This window comes from Neoarius graeffei, chromosome 17, assembly GCF_027579695.1.
Source record: "Neoarius graeffei isolate fNeoGra1 chromosome 17, fNeoGra1.pri, whole genome shotgun sequence".
Taxonomy (NCBI): Eukaryota; Metazoa; Chordata; class Actinopteri; order Siluriformes; family Ariidae; genus Neoarius; species Neoarius graeffei.
This window is the reverse complement of record NC_083585.1, coordinates 38,243,366-38,258,526: the sequence shown is the minus strand read 5'-3', so window position 1 is coordinate 38,258,526 and position 15,161 is coordinate 38,243,366. Positions and strand designations below refer to the sequence as shown.

Genomic DNA, 15,161 nt, shown 5'->3' with positions numbered 1-15,161 from the left:
ATTCTAAAGGAAAATGTCAGGACATCTGTCCATGAACTGAATCTCAAGAGAAGGTGGGTCATGCAGCAAGACAACGACCTTAAGCACACAAGTCGTTCTACCAAAGAATGGTTAATGTTTTGGAATGGCCAAGTCAAAGTCCTGACCTTAATCCAATCGAAATGTTGTGGAAGGCCCTGAAGCGAGCAGTTCATGTGAGGAAACCCACCAACATCCCAGAGTTGAAGCTGTGCTGTACGGAGGAATGGGCTAAAATTCCTCCAAGCCGCTGTGCAGGACTGATCAACAGTTACCGCAAACATTTAGTTGCAGTTATTGCTGCACAAGGGGGTCACACCAGATACTGAAAGCAAAGGTTCACATACTTTTGCCACTCACAGATATGTAATATTGGATTATTTTCCTCAATAAATAAATGACCAAGTATAATATTTTTGTCTCGTTTCTTTAACTGGGTTCTCTTTATCTACTTTTAGGACTTGTGTAAAAATCTGATGATGTTTTAGGTCATATTTATGCAGAAATATAGAAAATTCTAAAGGGCTCACAAACTTTCAAGCACCACTGTATATACACGAGGGTAAGTCAAAAAGGTCTAAGACAAATTAAAAAAAATCTTTATTTATGAAAATAACAAAGCTATTTCTCTACATATCCTCTATTTAAGTCTAAACACTTTTGCAAGCGGTGTTTCCATCGAAGAATTCCTTCTTTGGAGAATTCTGGCAGATGTCTTTGAAATTATACCTGTCTTAGAAGTTTTTGACTTATCCTCATATGTAAATCCAGGTGTTATTGTATCCTACAGGAATTTATTATCTTCATCTCATCTCATTATCTCTAGCCGCTTTATCCTGTTCTACAGGGTCGCAGGCAAGCTGGAGCCTATCCCAGCTGACTACGGGCGAAAGGCGGGGTACACCCTGGACAAGTCGCCAGGTCATCACAGGGCTGACACATAGACACAGACAACCATTCACACTCACATTCACACCTACGCTCAATTTAGAGTCACCAGTTAACCTAACCTGCATGTCTTTGGACTGTGGGGGAAACCGGAGCACCCGGAGGAAACCCACGCGGACACGGGGAGAACATGCAAACTCCACACAGAAAGGCCCTCGCTGGCCCCGGGGCTCGAACCCAGGACCTTCTTGCTGTGAGGCGACAGCGATAACCACTACACCACCGTGCAGCCCTGAATTTATGATCTTGTGGTGTAAATACTATTTCTAAGTTTTAAATTGCACCAGAAAAATTTGCAAATTTCCCTGAAGTATGACAGGATGATATAGAGTTCCAGGTGGTTATCGTGTCTGTTCAAACCTCAAGGAATCTCAGTGGTTCAGCTTTCACTGTTAGCCAAAACCTGTTCATGTATGGTCATTATTTTTGCATTTGTTTTGAGCAAGCAGGAACAGGATCATCTGTGAGAGACCTGCACGTTCACAAGTGTTAGATATAAATCTTCTGAAGCATGCTTGAACATGTGACAATTTAAAACCTTTTATAGGCAAGAGACATCAGATGTTACGTCTTAACTTTTATTCAAGTACAGGTAATAAAATAAATGAAATTAATAATAGATTATCTTTCTTACTTTCTACTTTCTTTAATGCAGATGTGTTTCAATAAATTTGACAGATTTGTACTTTTAGATCTTATTTGCAGCAACAGTACGGATTATTGTGTACGTGTTGAGGCAAGTTTCATAGTAATTATGATCATTTCCTAACCAACACGTGCCTTTTTTAAAATGTTTTTTCAGTAAACAGATGTTTTGGAGCATAATTTGTGTTCACAAGACACACCCCCAACAACATTAGGGGTGTGTCTTGTGAACACAAATTATGCATCACAGAGTTCCCTTTCTCCACTCCATCCAGCTCTTAAAAGAATCTTCACCTTTATTCACCTTTAGACATGCGCAACACTCAGTAGGTAAGCGTATCTTCTACAACGTGTATAGATGTCTCATTTTTCCAGTGGTTCATTTTGTATGAAAATTGCATGTTACTTATATTTTTAAGAAAAGCCAAGATTATAACACATTGGCTTAAAAGCACTGATTTAATGTAACATTTAAACATCACTCAAATCTTTTCAGTGATAATCAAAAGAAATCCAGTGAATTAAATCTTCATCTAATAGCTTTGCTTGTTGCTTGCTGGAAGAGACGTCAGCATTCCTCCCGGTTCATTTTTGCATGGTTTGTTTTTCTTAGTTTGACTTCCTTTATAATCACAGGATGTCTAGAGTTAATTTTGCTTACCTCAATTTCACAGTTTGTAATCACTGATTATTGTGCAAATCCCTTTTTTGAATGTTAGTGCCACGAAACACGTGTTTATCATAAGTCCAAACCTGTGTTCAGAATGGAAAAAAAAATGATTTCAACATCTTATAAGTGTTTTACATGATTTTGTGATCTGGCTCCTTTGTTTCTCTCAAATGTCAGAAAATCTAAAATACCTGCATTTTTATTACCGTTATGCATATTCTGTACAGTGGAAATCTAGCTCTGTTTTATGGTGCACAGCAGGGGACAAGTTTGTCTTTGGAAAGTGTCATATTTCAACAAAATGAAATACAACCCCAATTCCAAGAAAGTTGGGACAAAATACAAATTGTAAATACACTGAGTGCAGAATTATTAGGCAAGTGAGTATTTTGACCACAACATCCTTTTAATGCATGTTGTCCCACTCCAAGCTGTTTAGGCTTGAAAGTCTACTACCAATTAAGTATATCAGGTGCTGTGCATCTGTGTAATGAGAGGGGGTGTGGTCTAATGACATCAACACCCTATATCAGGTGTGCATAATTATTAGGCAACCTCTTTTCCTCTGGCAAAATGGGTCAGAAGAGAGATCTGATAGACTTTGAAAAGTATAAAATTGTGAGATGTCTTGCAGACGGATGCAGCACTCTTGAAATTGTGAAGATGTTGAAACATGATCACCGAACAATCAAGCGTTTCATTGCAAATAGTCAACAGGGTCGAAAGAAGCGTGCGGGGAAAAAAAAGGCGCAAAATAACTGCACATGATCTGCGGAAAATCAAGCGTGAAGCTAACAAGCAGCCATTAGCATCCAGTTCTGCCATATTCCAGAGTTGCAACATTCCTGGAGTGTCAAAGAGTACAAGGTGTGCAATACTGAGGGACATGGCCAAGGTAAGGAAGGCTGAAAAACGACCACCACTGAGTAAGGCACACAAGATAAAACGTCAAGACTGGGCCAAGAAATATCTTAAGACTGATTTTTCTAAGGTGCTGTGGTCTGATGAGATGAGAGTGACTCTTGATGGGCCAGATGGATGGGCCTGTGGCTGGATCAGTAATGGGCACAGAGCTCCACTCTGACTCAGACGCCAGCAAGGTGGAGGTGGAGTACTGCTATGGGCTGGTATCATCAAAGACGAGCTTGTTGGACCTTTTCGAGTTGAGGATGGACTCAAACTCAACTCCCAGACCTACTGCCAGTTCCTGGAAGAAACCTTCTTCAAGCAGTGGTATAGGAAAAAGTCAGCATCTTTCAAGAAGAACATGATTTTCATGCAGGATAACGCTCCATCTCATGCGTCCAAATACTCCACTGCGTGGCTAGCCAGTAAAGGTCTGAAAGGTGAAAAAAATAATGACATGGCCCCCTTGTTCACCTGACCTAAACCCCATAGAGAACCTGTGGTCCATTATAAAACGTGAGGTCTACAAAGAGGGAAAAGAGTACACCTCTCTGAACAGCGTCTGGGAGGCCGTGGTTGCTGCTGCACACAATGTTGGTCGTGAACAGATAAAGAAATTGACAGAATCTATGGATGGAAGGCTTTTGAGTGTCCTCATGAAGAAGGGTGGCTATATTGGTCACTGATTTGTTTTTGTTTTGTGTTTGAATGTCAGATATGTTTATTTGCAAATCTGGAGTTGTCATATCAGTGTACCTGGTGAAAATAAATAAGTGAAATGGCTACATATTTGGTTTTTATTAAGTTGCCTAATAATTCTGCACAGTGAAAGTTACCTGAACACATACATATTCTCCTAAAATGGCCAAAACTAAAAACACCCCACTCTAACTTCCATACATATTCAGCTTTGATATTTATGAGTCTTTTTGTTTGATTGAGAACATAGTTGTTGTTCAATAATAAAACTAATCCTCAAAAATACAACTTGCCTAATAATTCTGCACTCCGTGTAAAAACGGAATGCAATGATGTGGAAGTTTCAAATTTCCATATTTTATTCAGAATAGAACATAGATGACATATCAAATGTTTAAACTGAGAAAATGTATCATTTAAAGAGAAAAATTAGGTGATTTTAAATTTCATGACAACAACACATCTCAGAAAAGTTGGGACAAGGCCAGGTTTACCACTGTGGGACATCCCCTTTTCTCTTTACGACAGTCTGTGAACATCTGGGGACTGAGGAAACAAGTTGCTCAAGATTAAGGATAGGAATGTTAACCCATTCTTGTCTAATGTAGGATTCTAGTTGCTCAACTGTCTTAGGTCTTTTTTGTCGTATCTTCCGTTTTATGATGCGCCAAATGTTTTCTATGGGTGAAAGATCTGGACTGCAGGCTGGCCAGTTCAGTACCCGGACCCTTCTTCTACGCAGCCGTGATGCTGTAATTGATGCAGTATGTGGTTTGGCATTGTCATGTTGGAAAATGCAAGGTCTTCCCTGAAAGAGACGTCGTCTGGATGGGAGCATATGTTGCTCTAGAACCTGGATATACCTTTCAGCATTGATGGTGTCTTTCCAGATGTGTAAGCTGCCCATGCCACACGCACTAATGCAACCCCATACCATCAGAGATGCAGGCTTCTGAACTGAGCGCTGATAACAAATTGGGTCGTCCTTCTCCTCTTTAGTCCGAATGACACGGCGTCCCTGATTTCCATAAAGAACTTCAAATTTTGATTCGTCTGACCACAGAACAGTTTTCCACTTTGCCACAGTCCATTTTAAATGAGCCTTGGCCCAGAGAAGACGTCTGCGCTTCTGGATCATGTTTAGATACGGCTTCTTCTTTGAACTATAGAGTTTTAGCTGGCAACGGCGGATGGCACGGTGAATTGTGTTCACAGATAATGTTCTCTGGAAATATTCCTGAGCCCATTTTGTGATTTCCAATACAGAAGCATGCCTGTATGTGATACAGTGCCGTCTAAGGGCCCGAAGATCATGGGCACCCAGTATGGTTTTCCGGCCTTGACCCTTATGCACAGAGATTCTTCCAGATTCTCTGAATCTTTTGATGATATTATGCACTGTAGATGATGATATGTTCAAACTCTTTGCAATTTTACACTGTCGAACTCCTTTCTGATATTGCTCCACTATTTGTCGGTGCAGAATTAGGGGGATTGGTGATCCTCTTCCCATCTTTACTTCTGAGAGCCACTGCCACTCCAAGATGCTCTTTTTATACCCAGTCATGTTAATGACCTATTGCCAATTGACCTAATGAGTTGCAGTTTGGTCCTCCAGCTGTTCCTTTTTTGTACCTTTTAACTTTTCCAGCCTCTTATTGCTCCTGTCCCAACTTTTTTGAGATGTTGCTGTCATGAAATTTCAAATGAGCCAATATTTGGCATGAAATTTCAAAATGTCTCACTTTCGACATTTGATATGTTGTCTATTTTCTATTGTGAATACAATATCAAGTTTTTGAGATTTGTAAATTATTGCATTCCGTTTTTATTTACAATTTGTACTTTGTCCCAACTTTTTTGGAATCGGGGTTGTATATGGACACGAGTGTTTTACTGGAAAATATGCTACTTGTATTTTTCATACAAGTTTCATCCGGGACATGGAGAACCAAAACCCTGACCTAAATCTCTCTGTGTTACTTGCTAGGAAATCAATGAATTGTTTTGATAAATTTGGGTCCTTTTTGTTTGTGAATGTCTCATCTCATCTCATTATCTCTAGCCGCTTTATCCTGTTCTACAGGGTCGCAGGCAAGCTGGAGCCTATCCCAACTGACTACAGGCGAAAGGCGGGGTACACCCTGGACAAGTCGCCAGGTCATCACAGGGCCGACACATAGACACAGACAACCATTCACACTCACACCTACGGTCAATTTAGAGTCACCAGTTAACCTAACCTGCATGTCTTTGGACTGTGGGGGAAACCGGAGCACCCGGAGGAAACCCACACGGACATGGGGAGAACATGCAAACTCCGCACAGAAAGGCCCTCGCCGGCCCCGGGGCTCGAACCCGGACCTTCTTGCTGTGAGGCGACAGCACTAACCACTACACCACCGTGCCGTCTGTTTGTGAATGTGCTAATAATAAAAAGAAACTCATATGCTGGCTTGAAGATATGAAGTTTATCTTCTCGTGTTGAAAAACTTGCATTTTTCATGCAAAATACATCACGGATCTGAGTGACATATTTTCTGATATTTCGCTTCCATGACGTCACTCCCAGAGTTTTCCCACTGATTTAGATGTGCATTGTCAAAATGGCGAACCAGTTCAAAATTAAAATGCTTGTGCTTAACTTGCATATTTTTTGTGGATGTGTCAATATAACATAAAGAACATTCCACAGTGGCACAAAGATATGAAGTTCATGTTCCCGTGCTGAAAATATTTTCACTCGTTCGTGTCACTCCCACATGATATATGCATTCACCACTCGAAAATAAACTTCATATCTTCATGTGACCCATGTAATATCGTCCATTTATGAGTATAAAAAATTAGGTGTAGTTTAGTTTTACAGTGGTGCTTGAAAGTTTGTGAACCCTTTAGAATTGTCTATATTTCTGCATAAATATGACCTAAAACATCATCAGATTTTCACACAAGTCCTAAAAGTAGATAAAGAGAACCCAGTTAAACAAATGAGACAAAAATATTATACTTGGTCATTTATTTATTGAGGAAAATGATCCAATATTACATATCTGTGAGTGGCAAAAGTATGTGAACCTTTGCTCTCAGTATCTGGTGTGACCCCCTTGTGCAGCAATAACTGCAACTAAACGTTTCCGGTAACTGTTGATCAGTCCTGCACACCGGCTTGGAGGAATTTTAGCCCATTCCTCCGTACAGAACAGCTTCAACTCTGGGATGTTGGTGGGTTTCCTCACATGAACTGCTCGCTTCAGGTCCTTCCACAACATTTCGATTGGATTAAGGTCAGAACTTTGACTTGGCCATTCCAAAACATTAACTTTATTCTTCTTTAACCATTCTTTGGTAGAACGACTTGTGTGCTTAGGGTCGTTGTCTTGCTGCATGACCCACCTTCTCTTGAGATTTAGTTCATGGACAGATGTCCTGACATTTTCCTTTAGAATTAACTGGTATAATTCAGAATTCATTGTTCCATCAATGATGGCAAGCCGTCCTGGCCCAGATGCAGCAAAACAGGCCCAAACCATCATCCTACCACCACCATGTTTCACAGATGGGATAAGGTTCTTATGCTGGAATGCAGTGTTTTCCTTTCTCCAAACATAACGCTTCTCATTTAAACCAAAAAGTTCTATTTTGGTCTCATCCGTCCACAAAACATTTTTCCAATAGCCTTCTGGCTTGTCCACCTGATCTTTAGCAAACTGCAAACGAGCAGCAATGTTCTTTTTGGAGAGCAGTGGCTTTCTCCTCGCAACCCTGCCATGCACACCATTGTTGTTCAGTGTTCTCCTGATGGTGGACTCATGAACATTAGCCAATGTGAGAGAGGCCTTCAGTTGCTTAGAAGTTACCCTGGGGTCCTTTGTGACCTCACCGACTATTACACACCTTGCTCTTGGAGTGATCTTTGTTGGTCGACCACTCCTGGGGAGGGTATTAATGGTCTTGAATTTCCTCCATTTGTACACAATCTGTCTGACTGTGAATTGGTGGAGTCCAAACTCTTTAGAGATGGTTCTGTAACCTTTTCCAGCCTGATGAGCATCAACAACGCTTTTTTTGAGGGCCTCAGAAATCTCCTTTGTTCGTGCCATGATACACTTCCACAAACATGTGTTGTGAAGATCAGACTTTGATAGATCCCTGTTCTTTAAATAAAACAGGGTGCCCACTCACACCTGATTGTCATCCCATTGATTGAAAACACCCGACTCTAATTTCACCTTCAAATTAACTGCTAATCCTAGAGGTTCACATACTTTTGCCACTCACAGATATGTAACATTGGATATTTTTCCTCAATAAATAAATGACCAAGTATAATATTTTTGTCTCATTTGTTTAACTGGGTTCTCTTTATCTACTTTTAGGACTTGTGTGAAAATCTGATGATGTTTTAGGTCATATTTATGCAGAAATATAGAAAATTCTAAAGGGTTCACAAACTTTCAAGCACCACTGTAAGCCTGTGATTTGACCTACAGCCAGAACTACTGAAACTTAATTCACATCTTTGGCGCACCACTCAGAATTACGATATCAACAGCATTGTGGTATCATAGAATTGAACGTCTGATGTGAGGCATAGTATTTATTTAGTAACAGTAACAGGGCTCGAAATTCGCGGTGGTCCGGTCGCCCGAGGCGACTTAATTTGTCATTTGGTGAGTAATTCCTGTCATGGCTGGGTAGTTGAAAATAAAAAATATATATATATGAAGCGAAGATTCAGGCACACCGTCAACTAAAGCCGCCACATATTAAGCGCGTGCCGTGTCTGTGTTAATCGATGTGTTTATCGGCAGGACGGAAAATACCGAAGAATTCCGAATCATATCGTGTACGAGTCAGGCTGTCGGTTTTTTCACTACTGCGCATGCATATAACGCATGCCGTGACGCTGACAGAGCGCGTGCACGCAGGCAGCCATTTGCTGGCATTTTTAAATCCCTGCTGTCCTGTCGCTATTCTCATTGCCACCACTGTATGCACCGTTTAAGATCTCATCTCATCTCATTATCTCTAGCCGCTTTATCGTGTTCTACAGGGTCGCAGGCAAGCTGGAGCCTATCCCAGCTGACTACGGGCGAAAGGCGGGGTACACCCTGGACAAGTCGCCAGGTCATCACAGGGCTGACACATAGACACAGACAACCATTCACACTCACATTCACACCTACGGTCAATTTAGAGTCACCAGTTAACCTAACCTGCATGTCTTTGGACTGTGGGGGAAACTGGAGCACCCGGAGGAAACCCACGCGGACACGGGGAGAACATGCAAACTCCACACAGAAAGGCCCTCACCGGCCCCGGGGCTCGAACCCGGACCTTCTTGCTGTGAGGCGACAGCGCTAACCACTACACCACCGTGCCGCCCACTGTTTAAGATCTCTTTCATATTGTCATTAATCACCATTTGCCATAGATTAATTCCGCAGGGCCAAACTTAGTGTTTAGAGTGCAGGGAAAGGCCTACCAGCACTTCTTGATGGCTATTGTTTGTGCATCCGACTCATTCAAAATATTCGCTTGAAACATATTGTCATTTTCATTCTTTATCTGTATAATCTTTGTCTAGTATCAAAAAGTAAAATAATCCACATTGGCTGTTAAAAACTTCATTTATTGGTTAAAACTTTTGTTATTACAACTCTGGTAGCAATGCGCCGTGTCTCGTTTGGGGAAACAGATGGACTGTTCCACTGGGGGGGGGGGGGATAGAGGGGTGTCCCGGGGCAGTCCTTTCTGACGAGGATGTTTTGGGGTAATGACTTAAAAGCCATTTGGAGGGTTCAATCAGGTATTTTTGTGCATGTCAGTTATTGTATGTATTTTTGTGTTATGTTTTCTTATTTGATTTATTATGTGGTAATAGTTATGTTTAGTTAATTGATTATTTTTGACAGTGGGGCTATCCAGTGGGTGGGGCTACAGTTTGCAATGCTCTATATTAGGCCAAAGAGCCTCAGTAGGTGAGGGTTGGCGGTGAAGTGAACAAGTCTTGTTAATTGAAGTTGCTCTTGATAGTAGTGCAGGATCTGAGGACTTAGCCTGGCTATTTATGCTTATTTATTTTCATTTTGTACAGTTTTTGTATATTTTTTCATGCATGCTTGTCACTGTAAATATTTGCATATTTGTAAAAAAAAGAGAAAAAGAAAGAAAAAAATAAACGAAGCCTTTTCGTTGAAAACTATTTGGTCTTCGCTGCTGGGGCTATCCTACCACAATCGCGGTAATCATGTTATCAAATTCAATAGATGTGGCCACATTATCACCCATTTAAACACGTGTTTTTGTTGTTGTTTACATCTACATCTGCCAAAGCTACAACCCTGATTCCAAAAAAGTTGGGACAAAGTACAAATTGTAAATAAAAACAGAATGCAATGATGTAGAAGTTTCAAAATTCCATATTTTATTCAGAATAGAACATAGATGACATATCAAATGTTTAAACTGAGAAAATGTATCATTTAAAGAGAAAAATTAGGTGATTTTAAATTTCATGACAACAACACATCTCAGAAAAGTTGGGACAAGGCCATGTTTACCACTGTGAGACATCCCCTTTTCTCTTTACAACAGTCTGTAAACGTCTGGGGACTGAGGAGACAAGTTGCTCAAGTTTAAGAATAGGAATGTTAACCCATTCTTGTCTAATGTAGGATTCTAGTTGCTCAACTGTCTTAGGTCTTTTTTGTCGTATCTTCCGTTTTATGATGCGCCAAATGTTTTCTATGGGTGAAAGATCTGGACTGCAGGCTGGCCAGTTCAGTACCCGGACCCTTCTTCTACGCAGCCATGATGCTGTAATTGATGCAGTATGTGGTTTGGCATTGTCATGTTGGAAAATGCAAGGTCTTCCCTGAAAGAGACGTCGTCTGGATGGGACCATATGTTGCTCTAGAACCTGGATATACCTTTCAGCATTGATGGTGTCTTTCCAGATGTGAAAGCTCCCCATGCCACACGCACTAATGCAACCCCATACCATCAGAGATGCAGGCTTCTGAACTGAGCGCTGATAACAACTTGGGTCGTCCTTCTCCTCTTTAGTCCGAATGACACGGCGTCCCTGATTTCCATAAAGAACTTCAAATTTTGATTCGCCTGACCACAGAACAGTTTTCCACTTTGCCACAGTCCATTTTAAATGAGCCTTGGCCCAGAGAAGACGTCTGTGCTTCTGGATCATGTTTAGATACGGCTTCTTCTTTGAACTATAGAGTTTTAGCTGGCAACGGCGGATGGCACGGTGAATTGCATTCACAGATAATGTTCTCTGGAAATATTCCTGAGCCCATTTTGTGATTTCCAATACAGAAGCATGCCTGTATGTGATGCAGTGCCATCTAAGGGCCCGAAGATCACGGGCACCCAGTATGGTTTTACGGCCTTGACCCTTACGCACAGAGATTCTTCCAGATTCTCTGAATCTTTTGATGATATTATGCACTGTAGATGATGATATGCTAAAACTCTTTGCAATTTTACACTGTTGAACTCCTTTCTGATATTGCTCCACTATTTGTCAGCGCAGAATTAGGGGGATTGGTGATCCTCTTCCCATCTTTACTTCTGAGAGCCGCTGCCACTCCAAGATGCTCTTTTTATACCCAGTCATGTTAATGACCTATTGCCAATTGACATAATGAGTTGCAATTTGGTCCTCCAGCTGTTCCTTTTTTGTACCTTTAACTTTTCCAGCCTCTTATTGCCCCTGTCCCAACTTTTTTGAGATGTGTTGCTGTAATGAAATTTCAAATGAGCCAATATTTGGCATGAAATTTCAAAATGTCTCACTTTCGACATTTGATATGTTGTCTATGTTCTATTGTGAATACAATATCAGTTTTTGAGATTTGTAAATTATTGCATTCCGTTTTTATTTACAATTTGTACTTTGTCCCAACTTTTTTGGAATCGGGGTTGTACGTTGCGATGTGGAATTTTGTGAAAGGTGTACAGAAACCGCCAGAGACGGGGACAAAGCGACCTCGGTCTGAAGTGGAGAAAAAGGCCACCGATAAAGCGTATGAGAATGAGAAACAACAAAGGACTTTTAAGCAAACGTGGGAGCAGGGTAGGCCTTGGCTGCGATACGATTTTTATGGAATAATTAATTTTTTTCAAGTTGATTCCTAGTCAATATGAAGCTCCTAATGTCTTCTCTTTCATAAATGGTTAAATACAGAAAGCATGTTGGACATATTTTGGGTGCGATAGTCATGATAGTAAGTATATTTGTTTTCAATACTCATACACCAAGTTACTAAGTTTTCCAATATACTATTATTTGTTGATATTATATTATGGTGCTCTGTGTTGCTCTCATTTATGTATTTAACAACAGTATCAAAATACTCGGGTCTTGAAATAAATGCACATTAGTCATGAACAATGGTAACTACTCTCTTTTGCGTTATTTTTTACAGAAGTAAAATTCATACATGAACAAATTTTGGCTTGTTGATTTCCTGTTTGGCTAGTTACTTTGGAAGGTAACTAGTCCGGCTGGCTGGTGAAAAAATATATGAATTTCTAGGCCTGCAGTAAATTGAATTTGCATTGGTTGTGTTTATTATAACAATAAAACCTTATCATGTTTTGTATTGTTGTTCTTTCCAGCAGCTAGGATGAACCAGTCAGAGAGCACTGTTGAAGGCAACTGTTCAATCAGTGACTTCAAGAGGAATGTCTATCCAGTCGTCTACCTGTGTGTCTTCTTCTTAGGATTATTCGCCAATCTTTTCTCGTTATCTTTCTTCATTGGTATGAGAAGATCAGCCTTCAGTCCAATCCACTTCATCATGGTGAACCTTCTCGTTTCTGACCTGATGCTGACATGTTCCCTGCCATTCCGAGCTGCCTACTATCTCATGGATTTCCACTGGGTTTTCGGGGACATCACTTGTCGCATCATTGGTTTTGTGTTCTATGTAAACATGTATGGAAGCATTTACTTCTTAATGTTCCTTAGTGTCGTTCGATTTGTGGCCATATTTAAGCCCTACAGCTATGTGTACCTACAGAGTAATCAAGGAGTTTACCTGGCGTGTGTCTTTGTTTGGCTGTTGATGTTATTACTATCTACCCCTCTTTTGAATGCAGGAATATTTCACGATTCATCTGGCCAGATCAAATGCCTTGATCTGGACACATCTCTCGAGCTGAAGTTCATCATCATCTTGAACAAAGCTGCACTGTGCTTAGGCTTCATTTTACCCTTTTTAGTAATTTCTATCTGTTACTTAATTGCAGCTGGGAAATTGCTCCAGCTTAAGAATGTTCCAGGGAAAAGAAACAAGTCCTGTGCACTGGTGATCATGGTTCTCATCATTTTCCTAGTGTGCTTTATGCCATATCATGTTGTGCGCACTGTCTTTCTGGAAGCTGAAAGACAGTTTAAAAAGAATGGTTATGAATCATGTCAGTACATTGAATTGGTAAGGAAAGCAGCTGTGGTTACACATTGCCTGGCTGTTGGAAACAGCTGTTTGGATCCTCTTCTATATTTATTTGTGGGCGAAAACTTCTGGAGCTTTTGGCATAAGAAAAAAAGCAGGACGCTGAGCAAAAGATTCAATTACGAGAAGACCCAATCAACAAAGACTACAAGGATAGAGTTAAAAATGGTCCGTGCTGAAAATGGCACATGAAATGTGACTAAAATGCACACAGCCATTTTGCCCTGTGATATCATTTCAGCAATTTCATTTCAATGGCATATTTCAAGAGATTTTTCTAGATATTCACTCCGAGCCTTTGCTGTTGTAAAGGTCGACATTTCTCAGAGGGACAAACCAGAGAAAGATTTTGGGATGTTGGATGGACAGATAAGCTGAGACTTTGAAACAAACAAACAAGATATACACAATACTGTATGTAATTTTTTTTAAAAGCTAGCAATTGTAATAATTTGTACTGTATATTGCTGTTGGCATAATTGTGCAGAATTTCAGTTAAATCTATTCAGAAAAAAAAACCCACAGCTGAATTCACTCCAAACCTTGCATTATAAATGTTCTGATAAATTACATTGTTTTAATATGTTAAAATTGTACTGAACCTACATTTGATTCAGAGGCAGTGATTATGCCATTTATGTATGTGTTATTCATATTCACATAGGCAGTACAGTAATAAAAAAACAAATTGTCAGAAAAAAATATTTCTGAATCACTGCTCACTGTGTACAGGAGGGGTTTTGTGGTTAATCATAAAGGTTGCATGGTGGTGTCGTGGTTAGCACTATCGCCTCACAGCAAGAAGGTTCTGGGTTCGAGCCCCGTGGCCGACGAGGGCCTTTCTGTGTGGAGTTTGCATGTTCTCCCCGTGTCTGTGTGGGTTTCCTCCGGGTGCTCTGGTTTCCCCCACAGTCCAAAGACATGCAGGTTAGGTAAAAATACCCAGCCACTGGGGTTGCACAAGCCAGTGCATACTTAAGCTACATCCACACGACAACGGCAACGAGATTTTATTGAAAAAATATCGCATCCACATGGGCAATGGATCAGTAAAATATCAGGTACATATGGCAACGCAACGCTTGCTGAAAACGATGCAATACACATGCCACACCTCTACGTGCGCTGTAAGACGGTCCCATCGGAGACACCAGAACAATAGAAGAAGTAGGACGCATGCGCATAAACCCCTTCCTCTACCCGGCGTGAAGCACTCACAGGAACAAGCACACAACAACAAGAAGAAGATGGCTGCGACTACGCGAGGAAATCGTGCCTTCTGTGTGTACAAATTAGTTTTATTAGTGTGCATAGTTTTATATAACTTAATTTTCTTATTGTGTGTGAACATTTTGAAAAGCATTTTTAGATAATTTATATAACTTTTTATATTGTGTGTGAACATTTTGAAAAGCAGTCTTATCCAATAAAAAAAAAGAAATTCAAGAAATGGTTCAGTTACTTGTTTATTTAAAAGAAAAGCTGTATACAAAAGTGAATGCAATGCAGTGGTTCATACAAAACAGCGAGAGTGCTGCTTGTTCTAGTTATGTGGTTGTGACGTCATCGTAAACAAATCCGTTCTACTCATCCAGACGACTTCGCAACGGCGCCATTGCCAGATTTTTCCACTCTGGAACCCGTTCTCAAAAAATATCGTCTTGGGGCACCCAAAACGCCGGTGCCTTGTGGACGCCAGGCCGAAACGATAAACAATTTTATCAGATTCACCTGAATCCGTTGCCGTGTGGACAGCCTCTTAGTGCCGTTCCCAAGCCCAGAAAGATTGGGGA

At 40.6% G+C, this 15,161-nt stretch overlaps 1 protein-coding gene across 4 annotated transcripts; it reads left to right on the top strand.

The window, feature by feature from the left end:
* The first annotated feature begins 1,538 nt into the window (after window positions 1–1,538).
* Window positions 1,539–14,704, top strand: cysltr2b (cysteinyl leukotriene receptor 2b). 4 transcript variants are annotated; one of them, XM_060898126.1, is made up of 3 exons: window positions 1,539–1,558; window positions 1,887–1,941; window positions 12,530–14,703. In XM_060898126.1, the coding sequence occupies exon 3, from the start codon at window positions 12,538–12,540 to the stop codon at window positions 13,558–13,560; it is 1,023 nt and encodes a 340-aa protein (XP_060754109.1). In that variant the 5' UTR covers window positions 1,539–1,558; window positions 1,887–1,941; window positions 12,530–12,537; the 3' UTR covers window positions 13,561–14,703. The 4 variants fall into 4 exon arrangements, with proteins under 4 accessions (XP_060754109.1, XP_060754110.1, XP_060754112.1 ...); XM_060898127.1 differs by having other exon boundaries at window positions 1,540–1,558; window positions 12,533–14,704; XM_060898129.1 differs by lacking the exon at window positions 1,539–1,558 and having other exon boundaries at window positions 1,887–1,937; window positions 12,533–14,704.
* Window positions 14,705–15,161: the final 457 nt, after the last annotated feature.